The sequence below is a fragment of the Lampris incognitus genome, chromosome 13 (genome assembly GCF_029633865.1).
Source record: "Lampris incognitus isolate fLamInc1 chromosome 13, fLamInc1.hap2, whole genome shotgun sequence".
NCBI lineage: Eukaryota > Metazoa > Chordata > Actinopteri > Lampriformes > Lampridae > Lampris > Lampris incognitus.
Genome location: NC_079223.1, coordinates 44,180,940 through 44,203,407, shown reverse-complemented (window position 1 = coordinate 44,203,407; position 22,468 = coordinate 44,180,940). Strand labels below are relative to the sequence as shown.

The 22,468-nt window shown below is 45.4% G+C and overlaps 1 protein-coding gene across 1 annotated transcript; it reads right to left on the bottom strand.

Annotated features, from left to right (window-relative positions):
* Positions 1 to 3,939: 3,939 nt before the first annotated feature.
* LOC130122547 (gastrula zinc finger protein XlCGF28.1-like) lies at positions 3,940 to 10,279 on the bottom strand. Its single transcript, XM_056291479.1, has 4 exons — positions 9,403 to 10,279; positions 7,112 to 7,147; positions 6,374 to 6,378; positions 3,940 to 4,203 (listed from the first exon to the last, which is right to left on the bottom strand). Exons 1-4 carry the CDS (start codon positions 10,277 to 10,279, stop codon positions 3,940 to 3,942), a joined length of 1,182 nt encoding a protein of 393 aa, XP_056147454.1.
* Between the last annotated feature and the right edge of the window lie 12,189 nt (positions 10,280 to 22,468).

The following is a 22,468-nucleotide window of genomic DNA, read 5'->3' as shown; positions in this document are numbered from 1 at the left end:
ATGGATGTGGTGAGGGAAAACATGCAGGTGGCTGGTGTGACAGAGGAAGATGCAGAGGACAGGAAGAGATGGAAACAGATGATCCACTGTGGCGACCCCTAAGAGGAGCAGCCGAAAGTAGTAGTAGTAGTAGTCGTCGTCGTCTTTATTGTGTGTGTGTCATGGCAATTACTTGATTCCATACTGACATTAAATGAGGAGCGAGACAAAAATCTCTTACAGTATTCACACTAATATATTCATGAACAGACACACAAGTCTAAATACTTGAATGTCCACCGACCAGTACAGTACAGTCTCTCTTATAGGGCAGTCGTCTGTTCTTCTTCTCCTTATCTCATGTCTTCCAGCTCACATGCCACCAAGGCCATTTCTCCAAGTACTGTGTACAGACTTGCTACGCTCAGTGAGTTTCTCATACATGTGTCTGCTATCAGCGAACAGTTAACAATAGACCTTTATTTGTTCACATGGAGAAGACACTTTATAAGACCACCTTTGTTCTGTTACACATGAACTTTAAGCATCTATCTAAGTAGTGTAAAATAAAGTTAAACATGGTATAGGTCATACATGGTCAAAGATTAAAAGTAAGCAAACATCAGGAATATGAATTGCCCTCACAATCCCCCCCTTTGGTTACTTTTAACCAACAACAAATTGTCTAGATAAAACATCACATGAAAACATGACAATGGTTATACATCCTGGGGAACATCTTACCTCACACAGAATAACTGTGAGGCCTGTCTGTCAATTGTGAGCCAACTGACATGCATCAGGTTTACATCAACACACTCCATGTACACTCACCAGTCAGACAGAAGTCACAGTTATCCCATGTCCTCTGCAGCCAAACATCTCGACCCACTCTTGACTAGAAATAAGTAAAAGGCTCGAGAAGTTATCTACACTAATCTGAGCAGACACATTGTGAAAAACCCAGTGTTGGCATTTGGGAAAAACCTACGTGAATGCTCAAAATCCATCTAAAACACAACACAGTCCCCAGTAATCTCAATCAACGATTAATGATAAAATAATAAATGGGAGATATATTCATAACACACATATGTAGACTGGTTACAGATTAACTAAGTAAGCGTTAACATAAGGAAAAGCAAAACAAACCCATGACTCTAAATAAAAAGAAAGGATTTGGGGGAGCCACTCTATCAAGTGAGGTCACTGCAGACGCTTGCTAAAATCCTTTTCATCCCCATCGTCATCATCATAGTATGGTGGAACCCAGGGATCAGCAGAATATTTGACTTGTACAGTCTTAATACAATATTTATGGATCAAACCAATTAAGTAAGTAACGATGAAAACAATAACAAGAAGCAGGATAATACCCACAATCAGGGTATGAACAAATGATGCACCCACAGATGCCAAGGGGCCAAACCTTTCGGAAAAGGGATCCCACCCATGAACAGTATGTAAATCTTTTACCCCGTGTTCAGGATCATTTCTCAGTTTAGATATATTTCAGCATCATTGCAAGTAATATATGCACAGCATTCAGTGGAGATCACCTTACATACACCACCCTGTGAGGCTAACAGAAGATCCAACACCATCCTATTTTCAGATGCTATGCATCTATCATCTAAGCGTCTCACCGTGGCTGTGACGGTGGCTGTAGACATGTTCATGTGATGTTGTAACACAGCAGAGTGACTTGATCTCATCCTAGGTTGCATATATATACACCGTATGAGAGTAATAATATGCCAAATGTGTGCTGAGCAGTTGATAAGACACGTTTAGCTTTTTTATGGAGTGATGATAATTCTGATGCAGACGCCTGTCTGATGAAGGGCACCGGAAATGCAAAGTTACACCGATTGTGGGTTTCTTTGGGAAACAACTATAAGCCTGATCACCACAAATCAAATAGACCTTTGCAGGCAGTGCAGGATGCTTACTGAATGTTATCTTTACAGTCCTATTACAGAGAGTAATGTCTGAAGTGATTTCATAACTGGGATCCTGTACACACAAAGAAACATCAGGCAGGGCATGCACACACAGAGTAGTCCAAGTAAATGAACAGCTGTGGGTCAAAGACTTAGTACAGAATATAGGCCTAGAGCAGTTATATACAGTAAAACCTAACAATGCCAGCTGTATTTGCAATTTCCATGGGGCTGAATACACCCCAACTACAATACGATAGGTATATTCTGATTCAGTTATAGGTTTACATTCTATATCATAACTACAAATAGCAGGCACGGCCTGAAACTGTGCATTATGTCGAAGCACTGCATTTATCGTTGATTCAAATTTATATACCTTCCACAATACTGTGTGATTCAACTCACGCACTGTAAAAACTTTACTGAATTCAGACAAGGCAAATAAGATTATATCTATCTCACTATCGGGTAGATCATAATGAATAAGACCCAAGGCATAACAGACTGAGGAGGTGTCAAATAGGTTAACACTGAATACCTTAAAGTCCGCTGTAGACAACGGTACCGGAACTACCATAGGTGATTGAGATGATGCAGGTAATTGTTGACAAATCCAACAATTAGTAAAGTTACCAGAGGTGGCCCATTCTTTCATCATAGCTATTGCCAGATTTCCCCTATAGGTATCAAAGCATCTTACATGCATTAGAGGGGTTTTAAAAGTCTGAGTGGCTACTGTGGGGTTAGCAATATTTTTACATATCTGTGATTGATGCCCCGGTGACCAATCTGCATCTATATGGCATGGGGATTTTCCATCTTTTTGGCACCAGCTTACAGACTATTTCAAGCCCTCAGCTGTAAATTGGTCTGTGACTAGCACTTTACAATATCCTGTTCCACATGTAGTAACACCATAGTGATGCTGTTTATCCATGACCAACAAATCTTTATGCATGATCAATAATCCAGGTAAGAAGATCAAAGAAAGTAGAATCAGTTAATGTGGACACAACGTTTCCTGAGAGAAATGTTTCATTATTCATCTCATGACTCATAAAATAATCTATCTATCTATCTATCTATCTATCTATCTAAGTGACCCCTTCAGTCTAAACTGACTGCAGGTATCCCCACCCTTATAAACAATACAGTGGCATAACGACTGAAACCAGCGACCAGTTTCATATGCAAATAGGCGTGACCATTAACTAGAGTTTCAAAGCCCAACTGATCGTTGGTCTTAGTTGTTATGCAACTATTGTTTATAAGGGTGGGAATATCTGCAGTCACTTTAAACTGAAGAGGTCACTTAGATGAGTGATGAAACGTTTCTCACAAACGTCGAGATGAACTGATACAACGTTCTTTGATCATGACCAATAAATTTTGTCCGGCTGACCAGGGTAAACTGTAGGATTAAGGGTTACTAAAGAGCTATCTTTATCACACGTTTCTCCACTGCACAAAAAGTTAATCTCCTGCCATCTGTACATCTGGCAATTTGGCTGTGGTGGGGGTGAAAGATTGTTGATGAGAATGTAAGGATTGGTGTTACAGCATTATCTCGAAGGGAATCAAAACCCCATAAAATGGGATCGACAACCACACGTTATTATTGCAAAACAATATATTTTTCCCCTGAGACCAAACACCATTCTCCTAAAAGGATGCAAGGACCTGCTTTCAGGCACTGGTATCATCATGACAAAGTACCATAATGGTGCCTTATTGTTATCAGGCTCCATTAGATAGAAGAATGCTTTTCCCTAAAGCAGGGGTGGGCAATCTTATCCAGAAAAGGCCGGTATGGGTGAAGGTTTTTGTTCCAACCAAGCAGTTACACACCTGATCCCACTAATTGGCCAGTAGTCTTTGCTAAGGAACTTGATCAGGAGACACAGGTGTGTAACTGCTTGGTTGAAACAAAAACCTTCACCCACACTGGCCCTTTCTGGATAAGATTGCCCACCTCTACCCTATAGTGTAGCATCTGTTGGCTCTCGGTAGGTTTTTAAACCTCAATGAGAACTGGCCACGTCTTCTTCTCTTCTTCACTTGTGAGCAGAGCGGGTCTCTCACCCTGGACCTCTGTCTCCAGTGATGGCACCTTCTTGCAGTGGCTTTCACTGCTGTGGGTGTGGTCAAGAGTATTTGGTGGGAGCCCGTCCATGGGGCTTCTCCAATGTTTTCTCTTTAGGTCCTTTATCAGCACCCAATCTCCTGGCTTCAGGTCATGCAGCTGATCCTCTATTGGCTGTGGAACTGACGATCTCACCTGCATGTGAATAGAACTCAGGATTTTGTTTAAGGCACACAATAATTAAATATTACATCCTTGATGAGGTCTGAGCTGAGGACCTGCTTTTGCGGGGGAAAGGCTATTCCAGTGTTCATGGGTCTGCCTGTGAGGATTTCAAAAGGTGGCAGAGCTGCTGCAGCCCTCCCTCTTGCTCTCATGGCCATCGACACTAAAGGTAGTGCCTTTATCCATGTGAGTCCTTTCTCATCACAATATTTGAGCAGTTTATTTTCAATTGTCACATTTTCTTCCTCAACTACTCCACCACTCTGTGGATGATAGGCACAATGTTACCAAAGATTGAGACCCAAAAATGTTGAAAGTTGTTTTATAGCACTATTTACAAAATGTGTCCAATTATCACTGCTGATCTTCTGTGGTATTCCCCATCTAGGAATAATCTTTCTTTCTCGCACCTCTGCTACTGTGGAGGCATCTGCCTTTCCTGTATAGAAAACTGCCAACCCACTTAGAAAAAATAATCACAAGACAATATTTATTTCCCTCGCATGGTATTACTTCAGTAAAATCTATCTGCAGGTGATCTAATGGTTGGTCACAGGGAGGGTGGCTCAAGGCTTGTATGATTTGCCCTCTTGTGGCATTATTTTACAAACAAAATAAACATTCTGAACAAAAGTTTTGGGAATAATTTGTGAAGCCTCTCATAAACCAGTGTTTGTTTACTGCATCCACAATCCCCCTTTTGACACATGGTCCTTCCCATGTGTGAATTTTACATAAAAAGGAAACAAATACTTAGGCAGGCAAGGACGTCCATCCTCAGGCTGCTGTACATTGTTTACATATGTGCACCTAGACTTTTTTTTCTTTTTCCTCTCTGTCTCTCATCATAAAATCTGCTTCTCCATCCACAGTCTGTGTGAATGATCTGTCTGGATCAGGCAATCCTAAAGTATCCCTGGTAGTCAAAGTCTGTTTTGCGTCAGCAGCCTTTGTCTACATCACATTGTCAGTTGGTTTTAGTCAATGGTCATGCGTAATAGATAATAGTGGTGTCTCCAGGGATGCATAGTCACAGATCCACTGTCAACAGTGGCCCGTCACCCCAAAAAATTACATTAATTGGCACTTAGCGAAAGGTTTTCGAATTTTGAGGATGGCTTCCACTCATTTTGAGTTCAGTGGGTTACCTGTTTTGTTTTTTTGCAATTTAGTCAGACTGGCCTTGTGGCTCTGCTCTGCCAGATGTTTTAGCAATTAAACCAATCTCACAAGCTTGTTTAGTTGATGAACAGATCATCAAATCATTGACATACTTAATATTTTTCCCTGCTGGAAGACCAAAATTCTCCAGATTTGCATGCAAAACTTGCGACTAGACTGCTGGGAACTCAACATAACCTTGTGGCGTCCTGGCTCACATATATGTTTTACCCGGAAACATGAATGCAAACCAACACTGAGAGTCTGGGTGCACACGGACACTGCTGCATTTTGCTTGTATATTTTGGATGAATCACCACTCTGCTGGCTGATTCTGTAGCCTTATCTTTTTTAACTGAAAAGATAGGCAGCCTCACTGGTGAATGAGCACAAGGGATAATGACTCCTGCTGCCAGCAAACTGTTAAACACTAGTGTTATACCTATTACTTCCTCTGGTTTGAGCAGATATTGTGCCTGACATGGATGGTATGTGTGCTAAGGTGTCACATGGAGGAGTTCAGCTCCTTTAACTAACCCCACGTTGTAATTATTTGTAGCCCATAACATTTGTGGTACTCCTTGCAACTTTGGTGAGTCAATGGTGAACTGAGGGGAAATTTTCCCTCAGTTCAGCCCTATAAAAGGGCTCTGAAATGGGCATCTACGTATATGTTTACATTTGAGGTGAGTATTGCACTCCTTCTGCCCTTGCACACCTTCTGCCCTAGTCTCCCACATGCAGTCTTGTGAACACCGAGTGACCCACAGCCCTAAATCCTTCCACTGGAGGTCACACGTTTTTGCTAGACACGTGGTGTTGTGTTATACCCCCAGTGGAGCTGGGCTATGGCCAGAGTCAGCACAATCGTTAATGTACACATATCATCATCCCAATACATCCAATCACTAGTCATAAGATCACGGTCTTTCCTTTACCTGAACCAAACTTTCTCAAACTTATCAACTTCTTCACTTACATTGGCTGTGACACACAAATCAGATTCTTGCATGAAAATGTGCTGTGGTGACATGTGACAGTGTGTGTGATTTTTAACTAAATAGCAGGTTATTGATCTTGGCCCTGAAGGCAGCAGATCCCATCAATGTATGTACAGTGGCTTTCTATGCCCTAACTGTACATATTGACCTGGGATGTTTGATATTCTAGTGACTTGAATTCCTTCCGCTATATCAATCCCAACACACACATCAAATTTCTGGCTAACAGTTTAAAAGGGCAACATTTGGAAAAGAGGAAAGAGAGTTTTTTTTTTCCCTGTCATCCTCTTATGTGACAACTGGCAATGGTGTTGTATTCTATTGTCTTACTGCAATACCTGATGCTCCTACAGTGTTAATATATCTACCACTCAAGGGGGATGGGGATTAACAAAATATGGAGGGACAATGATTTCCATTTCCATTGTATTTTTGTTTTGTTTTTTTTCACCCAAATGTTCCTTCCAATAAAATATTATTGAAAAAAATGTCAGATGTTTTTCACCCAACAGCCACTATATTAGATATATATCAAATACATATGTTTGAGAAATATCTAATATAATATCATATAATGCTATACTTATTCTTTGTCACCTGTGCTGGCGTCTTTTTGTATTTATTAGCAATGGCCTTTATCTTGGGGTAGAATGGAACAGAGCAGATCAGAGTTGTGATATATGGTCATTCTAATAAGTTCTGTCAATCTTCCTTACCTGTAGAGGCCACTCTCTCAGCTCCGGGGATGTAACCTGGAAGATAAGTAAAAAACAAGAGTTCAGTAAAAATGTCATAGTCACGTTAACCTAGCTTCTCCATGAGTTATTAAATTATCACTACAAGACTGACACAAATTAACATTTTAATTATTTAGGCCTAAAGGTTTTTCCCATCCGAGTCACATGACCTCTGAGACACCAAAACGAAAAAAAGAACAAAAACGTGACGCATCTTTGACAGATTTTGGTTTGATTACCCAACAAAAAACAGCACAAATAAAATATTATATCCAACTAAGATCATTTTTAGTAGTCAGGCTATACAAAAACTTCCTTCCTGCATTTACAGCATAAAGGCTCTATTACCGCAGGACAATTTTGAATAAGTTAAGTTTACAGTGAGGGCCAATTCAATAATCTGATTCCTAAATTTAGTTTCTCTAAAAAGTCATTCAGTTAAGATGAATAAAAAGGATTCAATGAATTGAATGTGTTTGTTAGAACCGCCATACAACATTCCAAATAATTTTTGGCTTTAAAATTGTCCATTTACAACTGGAGATCCTATCTGAGTCCTTCCAGAGCAAACCCAAACCCCAAGTTCTCTACTACATTTGCAGCCCCACAAGACTGATAATGGAAGGAGGGAAAAAAAAAGGTAAGATCTTCGTGCAAATTAACTCAATTTTCTATTCTTTGTGTAAACTTGCACATGTGGCTAAAGGGATTGGTCAAAATACGAGGGCTTACGTTTGATTTGGTGAAGCAAAACTTGTTGTCCTTCGATTACAAATGGTAAAAGCAGTGTCCAATGTCCACCAACAAAGTAATCTTGTGCTTCTAAAGACTTGTATGCCTTCATTGATTCTTTAGCAAATATACTTGGTGTGTCTATGAGGTATTCAGTCACATCCCTCCAGCCGATGTTTGCCAACTTCGTGAGATCACTTGCCCACTGAGCTTCAGCAAGCATAAACGGATCGGGAAGTTTTTCTCCAGTGCTTAGCGTAAGTTTCGACTCATAATGCTTTCTGTCTTCCTTGCTTAGACCTTCAACATATTCTGAGATTTCCATTTTCTCAAAGTTCTAACTTTTCTCCGTTTAATTTAGTTTTATAAGTTTTCATCGAGTTTCATAGGTACGCACAATTGTTCTCGGCCATGATTTGCCACATGTTCTGTGCATGCATCTTGTTTACAACGCAGCTTTTACGTCACCCTAACCCTATAAGGAATAAAGTAAGCATCTTTGTTCAAAAGAAAAAATGAAATAGACTGACTGTCCATGTCTTTGAATGTTCTCATTCATCCAGGTCATGGTTATCCAAAGGAGTTGAATCAAGTGCAACTGGACATGGTTTATATCCGTGAAGACGTTTCGCCTCTCATCCAAGAGGCTTCCTCAGTTCGTGCCTTTCTGACTAGACGAAGCTAGCCTGACTGGCTGGTGATGAGACTCAGAATTTATCCTCTTGGAGGTTAGCGATGGGCGTTGGTAAACATCGGGACACAAAGAGCCATGGACATCTATAGCTGACAACGACTCCAAGAGTAGTCTAGTCAGAAAGGCACGAACTGAGGAGGCCTCTTGGATGAGAGGCGAAACGTCTTCACGGATATATATCAAGTCCAGTTGCACTTGATTCAACTCCTTTGGACTGACTGTCCAGTTTGCATTTTTGTATGGAACGTATATCATAATGTGGAAAAATCTATATTTAAAAGCTTAGATTAACAAAACATGGCATGTTAGACTATAAATAAAATGATCAAATAACACGATTGCACTTTTTGCTTACCTCCTACCAAAATCACAAATTTTAAGAAATTTTGCTGTAACATTTCTTTATTAAGACCCTCTGAACATAGCATGTGTGATTATATGATCATAATGCAATGTGATTGTACTTTCTGCTTAAATACTATGGTTCTTCCTACTTAATATCAGAAAGTATCAACAATCTGACACTACAGTGTCACACTCTGTATAAGTCTGTATTACCATGACTCCAATGAAATGGAGCTGTGAAACATGGCTTCAGTCTAAGTTCATTGGTTAAAAAAAAAAAAATTCCCTTCCATAAATGTATTGATCTTATTGTTGCACAGTCGCTTTGGACCATATTGACAAAATTATCATAAAGGGCACCATGTCTTGTTTGTGCAGTTGCACCCTTGTAATAATTCAAATTAACTCCCCAACATATGTTGCGATATAAAACGATTAAAAATAATTAAGATGAATAGTCAGTTAACTTATTTTTGCAGTGAAATGTGAGGACTCTCACCTGTGTGGGTCATGACATGTTGTTTGAGATGCCATCTTGAGTTGAACCCATTTCCACAATCGCAGCACCTGAATGGCTTCTCCCCTGTATGAGCCCTTACATGCCTTTGTAAATTTGACTTCCTAGTAAACATTTTCCCGCACGTGGTGCATCTAAATGGCTTCTCCCCAGTATGAGTCCTTGCATGCATTTTAAAATTTGACTTCTGGGTAAACATTTTCCCACATGTGGTGCATCTGAATGGCTTCTCCCCTGTATGAGTCCTTACATGAATGTGTAAATTGGACTTATGGGTAAACATTTTTCCGCACGTCGTGCATCTGAATGGCTTCTCCCCTGTATGAGTCCTTAAGTGCATTTGTAAACTTGACTTCTGGGTAAACATTTTCCCGCATGTGGTGCATCTGAACGGCTTGTCCCCTGTATGAGTCCTTACATGCATTCGTAAATTTGACTTGTCAGTAAACATTTTCCCACACGTGCTGCAACTGAATGGCCTCGCCCCTGTATGAATCCTGAAGTGCGTTTGTAAACTTGACTTCCGGGTAAACATTTTCCCGCACGTGGTGCATCTGAATCGTTTCTCCCCTATATGAATCGTCATGTGTGTTTGCAAATGTGACTTCCGGGTAAAATTTTTTCCACAATTGGTGCATCTGAATGGCTTCAGCCATGTATGAGTCCTTATGTGCCTTTGAAAACTTGACTCATGGGTAAACATTTTCCTGCATGTATTGCATCTGAATGGCTTCTCCCCTGCATGAGTCCTTGTATGCCTCTCCATGTTATACTTCCAGGTAAAATATCTCCCACAAATGGTGCATTTGAAAGGCTTTTCGCCTGTGTGAAATGCCATGTGAATATTGAAAATTGCCATATTATAAAGCACTTTCCCACAAATACCGCACTTGTTGTAGGGCTTTTTGTGAGGTTCCCGCCTTGCTTTCCGAGTTGAACCCACTTCCTCACAGTTTTGGCAACTGCAAATATGGTCGGCTTCACTCTTAGTTACATGACAGCAGTTAGAGAGGGTATGGTGGTAACTTGTTGGTTCTGATATTAAAAAGTTTTCTTCTTTGATATCCACTTGTATCAATTCAAATGAAATGACAGCAGGAGGCTTTGTGTCTTCCTCTGTCTGGGTTTGGTAGAGTTGCAAGGGCAGAGGCTGATTTTTACCATCATCATTTCCATCACAAAGTGCGTCAGACATGGATTCAGAGGTATCAGCCATCTCCTGCAATGGAAGTTGGTCTTCCTGTGGACTGATCCAGAGTTCCTGTTGTTCTTCCTTGGCCAGACTGGGGCTCCTCTCCTGCTCACAATGCTGCTGATCAGATAACTGTACAAAGTCTGGACAGAGGGAAAAACAAAATCAATGCTGTTATTTGCATCTACAGAGGTAGGTTAAATTTGATTCAGGATACCCATTGAAGTTTGGCTGTAGTGGCACATTCTGTTTACATATCTAAGGTAAACCTAGACTAGGCTACTCCTAATCTGTATCATTTACAAAAGATACATAAACAGGGTCTACCTTTACGGCCTATTGTTGGTATGATTAACTCAGTGACCTATAACATTACTAAGTTTCTTGCATCTATTCTTTACCTGTTGGTGGTGGTTGTCAGTATTGGTTTTTGTTTTACTTTTTTAAATATATTTGATGCCTTGTGTATAAATACAAGAACCCAGCCACTGAGGATGCACAAGCCAGTGCATCCTTAGTGCCGGTCCCAAGCCCGGACAAATGGGGAGGGTTGCGTCAGGAAGGGCATCCGGCGTAAAATCTTTGCCAAATCAAATATGCGGATCATAAATAAGACTTACATACCGGATCGGTCGAGGCCCGGGTTACCAATGACCGCCACTGGCAACCAGCAGGGTGTCGGTGGAAACTATGCTACTGTTGGGCGAAGGAGAAGGAGAGGGGGAAAGCATGTCCAGAGGCAGCTAGAGAGGAGGAAGGGTAGGCATGTGGAGGTGAGAGTTGGAACTTTGAATGTTGGCACTATGACTGGTAAAGGGAGAGAGCTGGCTGACATGATGGAAAGAAGAAAGGTAGGCATACTGTGTGTGCAAGAGACCAGGTGGAAGGGGAGTAAGGCCAGGAGTGTCGGAGGCGGGTTCAAACTCTTCTACCATGGTGTGAATGGGAGGAGTAATGGGGTAGGGGTAATTCTGAAGGAAGAGTATGTCAAGAGCGTGCTGGAGGTGAAGAGAGTGTCAGACAGAGTGATGAGTATGAAGCTGGAAATTGAAGGTTTATTGCTGAATGTTATCAGCGCATATGCCCCGCAAGTTGGGTGTGAGATGGATGAAAAAGAAGAATTCTGGAGTGAGTTGGACGACATGGTGGAGAGGGTACCCAAGGAGGAGAGAGTGGTGATTGGAGCGGACTTCAATGGACATGTTGGTGAATGGAAAAGAGGTGATGAGGAGGTGATGGGAAGGTATGGAGTCAAGAAGAGAAATGTGGAAGGACAGATGGTGGTCGATTTTGCGAAAAGGATGGAAATGGCTGTGGTGAATACATATTTCAAGAAGAGGGAGGAACACAGGGTGACGTACAAGAGTGGAGGAAAGTGCACACAGGTGGACTATATCTTATGTAGAAGGCGCCATCTAAAAGGGATTGGAGACTGCAAGGTGGTGACAGGGGAGAAAGTAGCTAGGCAGCATCAGATGGTGGTCTGTAGGATGACTTTGGAGACCAAGAAGAGGAAGCGAGTGAAGACACAGCCGAAGATCAAATGGTGGAAGTTGAAGAAGGAAGACTGTTGTGTGGAGTTCAGGCAGGAGTTAAGACAGGCACTGGGTGGTAGTGAAGAGTTGCCAGATGGCTGGACAACCACTGCAGAAATAGTGAGGGAGACAGCTAGGAAGGTACTTGGAGTGTCATCAGGACAGAGGAAGGAAGTCAAGGAGACTTGGTGGTGGAATGAGGAAGTACAGAAAATTATACAGAGGAAAAGGTTGGCAAAGTAGAAGTGGGATAGTAAGAGAGATGAAGAAAGTAGACAGGAGTACAAGGAGATGCAGCGTAAAGCAAAGAGAGAGGTGGCAAAGGCAAAGGAAAAGGCATATGGTGAGTTGTATGACACGTTAGACACTAAGGAAGGAGAAAAGGACTTGTACCGATTGGCTAGACAGAGGGACCAAGCTGCAAAGGATGTGCAGCAAGTTAGGGCAATCAAGGATAGAAATGGAAATGTGCTGACAAGCGAGGAGAGTGTGCTAAGAAGGTGGAAGGAATACTTTGAGGGGCTGATGAATGAAGAAAATGAGAGAGAGAGAAGGTTGGATGATGTAGGGATAGTGAATCAGGAAGTTCAGTGGATTAACAAGGAGGAAGTGAGGGCAGCTATGAAGAGGATGAAGAGTGGAAAGGCAGTTGGTCCTGATGACATACCTGTGGAGGCATGGAGGTGTTTAGGAGAGATGGCAGTGGAGTTTTTAACTAGATTGTTTAACACAATCCTGGAAAGTGAGAGGATGCCTGAGGAGTGGAGAAGAAGCACACTGGTACCGATTTTCAAGAACAAGGGCGATGTGCAGAACTGTAACAACTACAGAGGTATAAAGTTGATCAGCCACAGCATGAAGATTTGGGAAAGAGTAATAGAAGCTAGGTTAAGAGGAGAGGTGATGATCAGCGAGCAGCAGTATGGTTTCATGCCACGAAAGAGCACCACAGATGCGATGTTTGCTTTGAGAATGTTGATTGAGAAGCATAGAGAAGGCCAGAAAGAGTTGCATTGTGTCTTTGTAGATTTAGAGAAAGCATATGACAGAGTGCTGAGAGAGGAGGTGTGGTATTGTATGAGGAAGTCAGGAGTTGCAGAGAAGTATGTAAGAGTGGTGCAGGATACATATGAGGGAAGTGTGACAATGGTGAGGTGTGCAGTTGGAATGACAGATGGGTTCAAGGTGGAGGTCGGATTACATCAAGGATCGGCTCTTAGCCCTTTCTTGTTTGCAATGGTGATGGACAGGTTGACGGACAAGATCAGGCAGGAGTCTCCATGGACGATGATGTTCGCGGATGACATTGTGATCTGTAGCGAGAGTAGGGTGCAGGTTGAGGAGAGCCTGGAGAGGTGGAGGTATGCACTGGAGAGAAGAGGAATGAAAGTCAGTAGGAGCAAGACGGAATACCTATGCGTGAATGAGAGAGAGGACAGTGGAATGGTCAGGATGCAAGGAGTGGAGGTGACAAAGGCATTTGAGTTTAAATACTTGGGGTCAACTGTCCAAAGTAACGGGGAGTGCAGTAGAGAGGTGAAAAAGAGAGTGCAGGCAGGGTGGAGTGGGTGGAGAAGAGTGTCAGGAGTGATTTGCGACAGAAGGGTACCAGCAAGAGTTAAAGGGAAAGTTTACAAGATGGCTGTGAGACCAGCTATGTTATATGGTTTGGAGACAGTGGCACTGACGAAAAGACAGGAGGCGGAGCTGGAGGTGGCAGAGTTGAAGATGCTAAGATTTTCACTGGGAGTAACGAAGAAGGACAGGATTAGGAACCAGTATATTAGAGGGACCGCTCAGGTTGGACGGTTTGGAGACAAAGCAAGAGAGGCAAGATTGAGATGGCTTGGACATGTGTGGAGGAGAGATGCTGGGTATATTGGGAGAAGGATGCTGAATATGGAGCTGCCAGGGAAGAGGAGAAGAGGAAGGCCAAAGAGGAGGTTTATGGATGTGGTGAGGGAAGACATGCAGGTGGCTGGTGTGACAGAGGAAGACGCAGAAGACAGGAAGAGATAGAAACGGATGATCTGCTGTGGCGCCCCCTAACGGGAGCAGCCGAAAGTAGTAGTAGTAGTAGTAGTAGTAGTGTATAAATACAAGATGCTAAAGTTGACACTAGGGGTTAAACTGATAGGGGTTAAATGTTTTGTAATTCTCGAAACGTGTTCAATAGAAAAAGGAAGGAAGGAGAGAAGAAGAAGAGGAGGAGGAAGAAGAAGAGGAAAACTACTCACAAAGGTCCGTGTTAATTCCCGTAGCAAATAAACAATGAAATCCAATTGAAAGAAGGAAGGCGATAATGTTCTGATTCTGGATGGCCCACACGGAAATGTTACGTACCTGTTCTGTGTAAGGTAACGCTGGGCTTCATGACTTTGTCCAGCAGTCTCTTCTGTCGCTCTATCTCTTCCTCATACTCCGCTATTCTCCTCTCGAAGGCTCCCATTATCTCCTCAGCTGCCGCCGTTAGTCGCTCGATGACGAACGATCTCAAAAGCTTCATTCTGGACATCGCAAACTCAACGGGACACTAAACCCAGTTGAACTCCAAAGGCACGACGTCGCACGCGGCCGGTTTTGTCCCGGCAGGATGTCGCACGTGACTGTTTTTCCGTCTTCTACTTGACGTTTAAAAGCGGTTGACTTTAATCACAAAAAGCTCACCACTGCCACCTATTGAGCTAAAGTGCGAACCAGGGATCCATTATCTCCTCCTCTTATTCTAATGAGTTTCCGGCAGGCTGTGCACTATCAAATGTAGTGCTTCCCCTCACAGACAAGGATTTGCTGTTTATCCTATTTAAACGGTCTCTTTGGTGCAGTTCCTGTCCTTTTGAATATGCGGCAGACATACACACAGAAAATGTCAGACAACAGTTTAGGGTGAAGCTCCAGAAAGAAAACCCAGAGACTCTGTTCACAGACCGCTACCAAAGCAAAGGCAAGGTGGTTACAACTAATCTGCTCTTTTACACAGACAACACAAATGCATGGCATGCAGCTTTCTGTACACATTTTGAATCTATCACCAAAAAAAGGATCCGGGGCGGCACGGTGGCACAGTGGTTATCACGGTCGCCTCACAGCAAGAAGGTCCTGGGTCCGAGCCTGGGGTAGTCCAACCTTGGGGGTCGTCCCGGGTCGATCTCTGCGTGGAGTTTGCATGTTCCCCCCGTGCCTGCGTGCGTTTCCTCCGGGTGCTCCGGTTTCTTCTCACGGTCCAAAGACATGCAGGTCAGGTGGATCGGCCGTATTAAATTGTCCATATGTGTGAATGTATGTGTGGGAGTCGGCTCTGTAATGGCCTGGCGGCCTGTCCAGGGTGTCTCCCCGCCTGCCACCCAATGACTGCTGGGATATGCTCCAGCGTCCCCGCAACACTGAGTAAGGATAAGCAGTTTGTAGGTGGTTTTGAAAATTTGAATTTCGCTCGGCAGAAGTCCTATGATGAGTAATTTTACACACACACACACACACACACACACACACACACACACACACACACACAAATGGCCCCCGCGAAGGCTTTATTCACACATTTATCTAAATTGTAGTGTAACCGGTTATTTTCTTGCCCGGTGCGGGATTCGATACGGGGTGTATTGCACCACAAGGCGACGTCACTAACCGCTCGGCTAAAGGGTCAGACCCGTTAGCTAGGGGCTAACGTGTCTTATTATTAGTTTACAGTAGTGATACATTTTCCATTGGAAAAGCTATCCCATTTGGATTGAATATGCATGTTCATGTAATTTAGTTAAAAAATGCACTTGAATTTATTAATCTTGTCACAATTCTGTTAAGTATTGGTGAAATTCATCTTATTGGGTTCATTATTTTTATTTGCGGTTGTTAATGTTCCCTTGTGGTGACCCACATCTATATAACTAGAGACATTCACCTAAGAGAGAATGCACTTCCGCTTCCGGTCCAGAGAGTTCAGTGTCGTTGTCGAATATATGACATGAAAAGTTGGAGCTAGTAAACTACCTCGACTACGTCTACTCTCACGTCTCCTGTCTCGTTGTTTTCTAACTCCACATTGGTGACCCCGACGTGATCGAACAACTAATACGAGTATGTCTGACAACGACGACGCCGGTGCTAACAACATGGCTATTGCTAACGCTAGCATTTACGCCGCTACTGTGAAGCTACCCGACTTTTGGCAGCATAATCCACGGCCGTGGTTTCAACATGTGGAAGCCCAGTTCCAGCTGAGAGGGATAACGCAGGATGCAACGCAGTACTTCCACGTAGTGGCGGCGTTAGACGCATCGACAACGGCGCGAGCAACGACACTGTTGGAAGCTCCGCCAGCTGCTGGCAAGTACGATGCTATAAAGACATTCCTCCTGAAACTATTTGAACTGTCGGAGCTGGAGAAGGCAGACCGTTTACTGTCCCCGAATGGCCTCGGCGACGGCAAACCGTCTGATTTAATGGAAAAAATGCTGTCTGTGCTGGGATCGGCTGATCCGGCCTTTCTTTTCACACACATTTTTCTGAGGCAGCTCCCCGCACCTGTACGCACAGCACTGGCCAGTTCTCCTCTCGCCGCCTCCAAGGACTACCGTTCTCTGGCTGCTGAAGCAGACAGGGTTTTCCTGGCCAACCGGCAACAGTTTGTGCATGCCCTGCTACCCCACCAGACCGCCCCACCACCACCTGTGTACGACTATATGGACACCGCGGCTGCGGTGACAGCCCGCCGCCAACCTGACGACGGGCTCTGTTATTACCATGCCAGGTTTGGGGCAAAAGCAAAACGGTGTCGCAAACCCTGCAGTTACAGGGTTCAGGGAAACGCCAAGGCCGGCGCTCGTTAACGGCTATGGGCGCCGGCCGTGACTGCAAGCTGTTGTTCATCAGAGACTCCTTGTCGGGCCGGCGGCTGCTGGTTGACTCTGGCGCTCAACGCAGCATACTACCAGCACAAGCTGTGGACACGATGACCGACAGTCACGGCCCCCAGATGGACGCCGCCAACGGCACGTCCATTCGGACGTACGGTATCAGACATGTGGACGTGTGTTTTGGCGGCCGACGTTTCGGCTGGGACTTTGTGATGGCTGCTGTATCCACCCCGCTCCTAGGTGCGGATTTCCTCTGTGCTTTCAACCTGCTGGTGGATGTTAAAAACTGTCGCGTGATTGATGCCGTCTCTTTTGCGTCATACCCCTGCACGCTTGGGGGCGCTGGAGCGCTGTGCCTTGCTAACACACTCTCCACCGGGGATCCATACCAACGCCTGCTCGCAAATTTCCCCGAGCTGACCACACCCACCTTCTCCTCGGCGGTGGCCAAGCACGGCGTGGAACATCATATCACCACAGTGGGGCCCCCAGTTTACGCCCGGGCCCGACGCCTCGACTCGGCCAAGCTCGCAATAGCCAGGGAGGAGTTTTCGACTATGGAGCGCCTCGGCATTGTCCGCCGTTCTGACAGCCCGTGGGCTTCCCCTCTTCACATGGTTACTAAGGCCAACGGGGGTTGGCGCCCGTGCGGGGACTACCGTCGCCTAAACAATGCCACGACCCCCGACCGGTACCCCATACCGCACATACAAGATTTCTCTACCCACCTGGCGGACGCTGCCATCTATTCCAAAATCGACTTAGTGCGGGGGTATCACCAAGTGCCGGTCCACCCACTGGATGTCCCAAAAACGGCTGTCATCACACCCTTTGGGCTCTTTGAGTTTTTACGTATGCCTTTCGGCCTTAAAGGGGCGGCGCAGACGTTTCAGCGCCTTATGGATTCTGTGCTCCGTGACATGCCATTTTTGTTTGTGTACTTAGACGACATCCTCGTGGCCAGCGCGTCGGCGGAGGAACACATGACGCACCTCAGACAGCTGTTTGACAGGCTCAGCGAACACGGCCTCATCATCAACCCAGCTAAGTGTCAGTTCGGGGAGTCGTCCATCACCTTCCTCGGGCACCACATCACTCCACAGGGGGCCGTTCCCCTCCCTGCCAGGGTTGAGGCTGTCACCATGTTCCCCCGCCCCCGCACTGTACAGTCGCTGCAGGAATTCCTGGGCATGGTGAACTTTTATAACCGTTTCCTGCCCCGTGCCGCCCACATCATGCGTCCCCTGTATGAGGCCCTGCGGGGTAAGAAGTCTAAGGACGAGCTGGACTGGTCTTCGGGGATGGACGAGGCTTTTGTGGCCGCCAAGACCGCGCTGGCCAACGCTGCGCTGCTAGCTCACCCGTCGCCTGCCGCCCCCATAGCCCTTACAACGGATGCCTCCGACTACGCCGTGGGGGCCGTGTGTGAGCAGTGGGTGGGGGGGGGCTGGCAGCCGTTGGCGTTCTTCAGTAAACAACTCCGTGAGAGCGAGCGCAAATACAGCACCTTTGATAGGGAACTACTGGGTCTCTTCCTCGCAACCAGACACTTTAGGTTCCTATTGGAGGGCCGACAGTTCACCGCTTTCGTGGACCACAAACCGCTGACGTTCTGTATGGCCAAAACCTCAGAACCGTGGTCTGGGCGTCAGCAGCGTCATCTCGCGGCGGTTTCCGAGTTTACCACGGACATACAACACGTGTCGGGCAAGGATAACTCCGTCGCCGACTGCCTTTCACGGGCGGTTGTTAACGCCGTTCACTTGGGACTCGACTACGCCGCTATGGCAGCGGACCAAGCCAAGGACGCGACCGTTCAAGACTACCGGTCGACCCCTACGGCGCTACGGCTGGAGGACGTGACGTTCGACGCGGCCAACACCACCCTCCTCTGTGACATCTCCACCGGTCAACCGCGCCCCCTGGTGCCTACTTCCTGGCGGCGCCGAGTTTTCGACACCGTCCACGGCCTTTCCCACCCGGGAGTGAAGGCCTCGACCAAATTGGTGAGCGTCAAGTTTGTTTGGCCTGGGCTCCGTAAGGATGTTAGAGCCTGGGCCGGCTCTTGTGTGGCGTGCCAACGCGCCAAGGTGCACCGCCATACCAAGGCCCCTTTGGCGCCGTTTGTGGTTCCAGAGAGGCGGTTTGACCACGTCAATGTTGACCTGGTGGGTCCCCTGCCCCCCTCCCGTGGTTATACGTTCCTCCTCACTATTGTGGACAGGGCCACCAGGTGGCCAGAGGCTATTCCCTTGTCCTCCACGACGGCAGCAGAGGTAGCACGGGCGTTCATCGGCTGCTGGGTGGCCCGTTTCGGCACACCGGGTGACATCACGAGCGACCGGGGCTCCCAGTTTACCTCGGAGCTCTGGACGGCGGTCGCTGAGCACCTGGGGATGAAGATCCACCGCACTACGGCGTACAACCCGCAGAGCAACGGACTTTGTGAGCGGTTCCATCGGGACATGAAAGCCGCTCTGCGGGCAAGCCTCACTGGCTGCGACTGGATGGACCGGCTCCCATGGGTCATGCTCGGCCTGCGTTCGGCCCCGAAGGAAGACCTCCAGACCTCCTCCGCTGAGCTGGTGTATGGCCAGCCCCTGCGAGTTCCGGGGGAGTTTCTTCCGGATGCTACGACTCCCTGGTCGGCCGCCTCTCACCTCAGTGCGTCCCGGAGCGCTGCCGGTGCCTTCGCTCCCGTTCCGATGTCTCAACACTGCCTCCCCCGGTCCTACGTCCCCAAGGATCTGCCATCGGCGAGGTACGTCTTCATTAGGCACGACAGCCATCGGTCCCCGCTGCAGCCCCCATACGATGGGCCCTTCCGCGTCCTGGAGGCGGGGGATAAGAACTTTGTGGTGGACATGGGGGGCAGGCCGGAGCGGGTCGCTATAGACCGTCTCAAGCCTGCTCACTTGGACATTGGGGAGCCAATGCAATTGGCCCTACCCCCGCGGCGGGGACGCCCTCCTAGGTCGGCCCCGGCAGCTGCCTCTGTTCCTGCTTCGGCCCCGCCTATGGCCCGGGTTTCGGCCCCATCTGTTTCCCCTCCTGTGAAGCGCAGCCGTTATGGCCGCAGGGTCCACCCCCCGACTCGTCACTTGTTTTCCCCGTGACTTTGCACTATGTCATTGACTGTTCTGTTGTAGAGTCTATTTTTATGTTCATGAGTTGCGCTTTTGCTGTTTTGCATTGTTTTGTGTAGGTGAATTCTGGGGGGGCCTGTGTGGTGACCCACATCTATATAACTAGAGACATTCACCTAAGAGAGAATGCACTTCCGCTTCCGGTCCAGAGAGTTCAGTGTCGTTGTCGAATATATGACATGAAAAGTTGGAGCTAGTAAACTACCTCGACTACGTCTACTCTCACGTCTCCTGTCTCGTTGTTTTCTAACTCCACACCCTGCAGAAATGGCGTCGCTCACGTCTCTCCGTCTGTACCTCCTAAGCTTCCGTAGCTCCCGCCTTCTCATCACAGTGCCGTGTTGCACTGACGATTTGGGTTGTGGGGAAAAGGCTGTCGTGCTATTTCATTTTCCTTGAAAAAAATGAGCCGCTAATGTAACTTTTAATGCACATTGTTTTGCTTCTAGTGCGATCACATCAACCAGCGGTTTCATGTAGTTTTGACGACTAAATAATACTTTTGTCGAAGTTGTACAAGTGTGGATACAACGTGTTGCCGCCGCCATTTTATGACGGCAGGCCGCCCTGTTTAATGCAACTAAACGCGGTGTAAACTGCAAACTGTTAGTTTGAATGCGTAGGAGCAGAGGTGCAGAAGAGATACCAAAAATGTGTTGCGTTTGTCTTCTGCAGGTATGAGTTTTCCTCGTTAAATATTATAATTTTCGTCTCCGTTTACTAACCCAACCGCCGTGCACCGTTTACTTGCCCCACGGGGTGGCACTGTTGTCCTTTTATTTTTCATGGTTCAATTTAAGTTTTGAAGAACAACGAGTTAAAACTGTGAGAATGAAATCTGACCGTGCCATATTACACTGATGAGGAGCAGAGGTGCAGCAGAGATACAAAAAATGCGTTGTGTTTGTCTTCTGCAGGTATGCGTTTTCCTCGTTAAACGTTATAATTTTCGGTATCTCCGTTTAGTAACCCAACCCCCATGCACCTGTTACTTTGCCCACCTGGTGGCACTGTTGTCCTTTTGTATATGTTTCATGGTTCAGTTTAAGTTTTGAAGAGGAACGAGTTAAAACTTTTGTTGTGATAATGTGAGAATGAATCTGACAGTGCAATATTACATTGATGAGGTGCAGAAGAGATACCAAAAATATGCTGTTTGTCTTCTGCAGAGCCAATAAATGCTGGAAAAAAGTCCTTGAGAGTTGCGTCCTTCTATGCCCTACCTTCGATCCCCACAGCCACTACACTGGTGCTGAGACCCGTTAGAAATCGTTACACTCAAAAACAAATTAATAGACTATATTGTTATTTTATTGTTATTTTTGTTCAGGCAGCGTGGGGAACCCAACACGTGCTTGAGGCACACGCCCAAAATACATATGCTCACACAACCAACACAATACTCTCAAAAACGATTTACTAATTAAACGTGTTTTTGATGTTAATATAAGCTCGGTTTGAATTTGAGACGTTACGACGCAGATCATACACGGATGTAATTGTAAATTTCGTCGTTTTGTAAGAATCCTGACCTTTCAATGAATCCATATACGCCTCCATAATTGCCAAGCGTATTAAAAATATACTGGATCCAATTATTAATGAAGTTCAGCCAGGTTTCATGAGAAAAATGCATATTTCCAACAATATCGGGCATGTTTACATCTAATTGATAATGGATGGATGTTCTGATGATAGATTTGTTCTGTTTCTGGACTTTTATAAAGCCTTTGACATGATATATAACAATTTCATATTTCGCTCCATGGAAAATTCGGATTTGGTGACTTCGTCTGTAAAGCTGTTAAAAGAATGTACGCCAGTGGTAACAGCTCTATCAATTTGAAAAATGGTACATCGCCAAGGTTTGATTTAAAATGGGATCTGTCAGGGCTGCCCAGCGTCACCATATCCATTCCTTCTTTGTACACAACTTACCAATCATGTTCAAAACATTGAAAGGAATATCCATTATAGACAGAGAAACTATATAATCAGTCAACTTGCTGATGATGCTAGCTTATTTATAAAGAATTCTAGTCAAGTACCCATCACTATCAAAACAATGGAACCATTCTCTGCAGCATCTGGTCTGTGCTTAAACAAGAACAAATATGAGTTTTTCTCTTGAAATTGAAACATCATACCGGCTAGAGAAAAGGTTGCTTATCTGGGGATTACCATCGTGAAAAATGAAGAAGTACAATGCACTGAGAACTCTGTCTCAATTATTGAGAAAGGGGATAACATCATACCCAGTTATATTTTCTCTGGGATTGGAGGCGTTAATTTTGTACTTCTGTGTGATTATGAAAT

Bases quoted from the DNA above. Each gene is read 5' to 3' on its own strand.
- LOC130122547 (XM_056291479.1), bottom strand. From the start codon at position 10,279: ATGGCAATTTTCAATATTCACATGGCATTTCACACAGGCGAAAAGCCT. The intron at 7,148-9,402 runs GTGAGAGTCCTC...CTTATCTTCCAG, and splicing joins ACATGTCATGACCCACACAG to GTTACATCCCCGGAGCTGAG.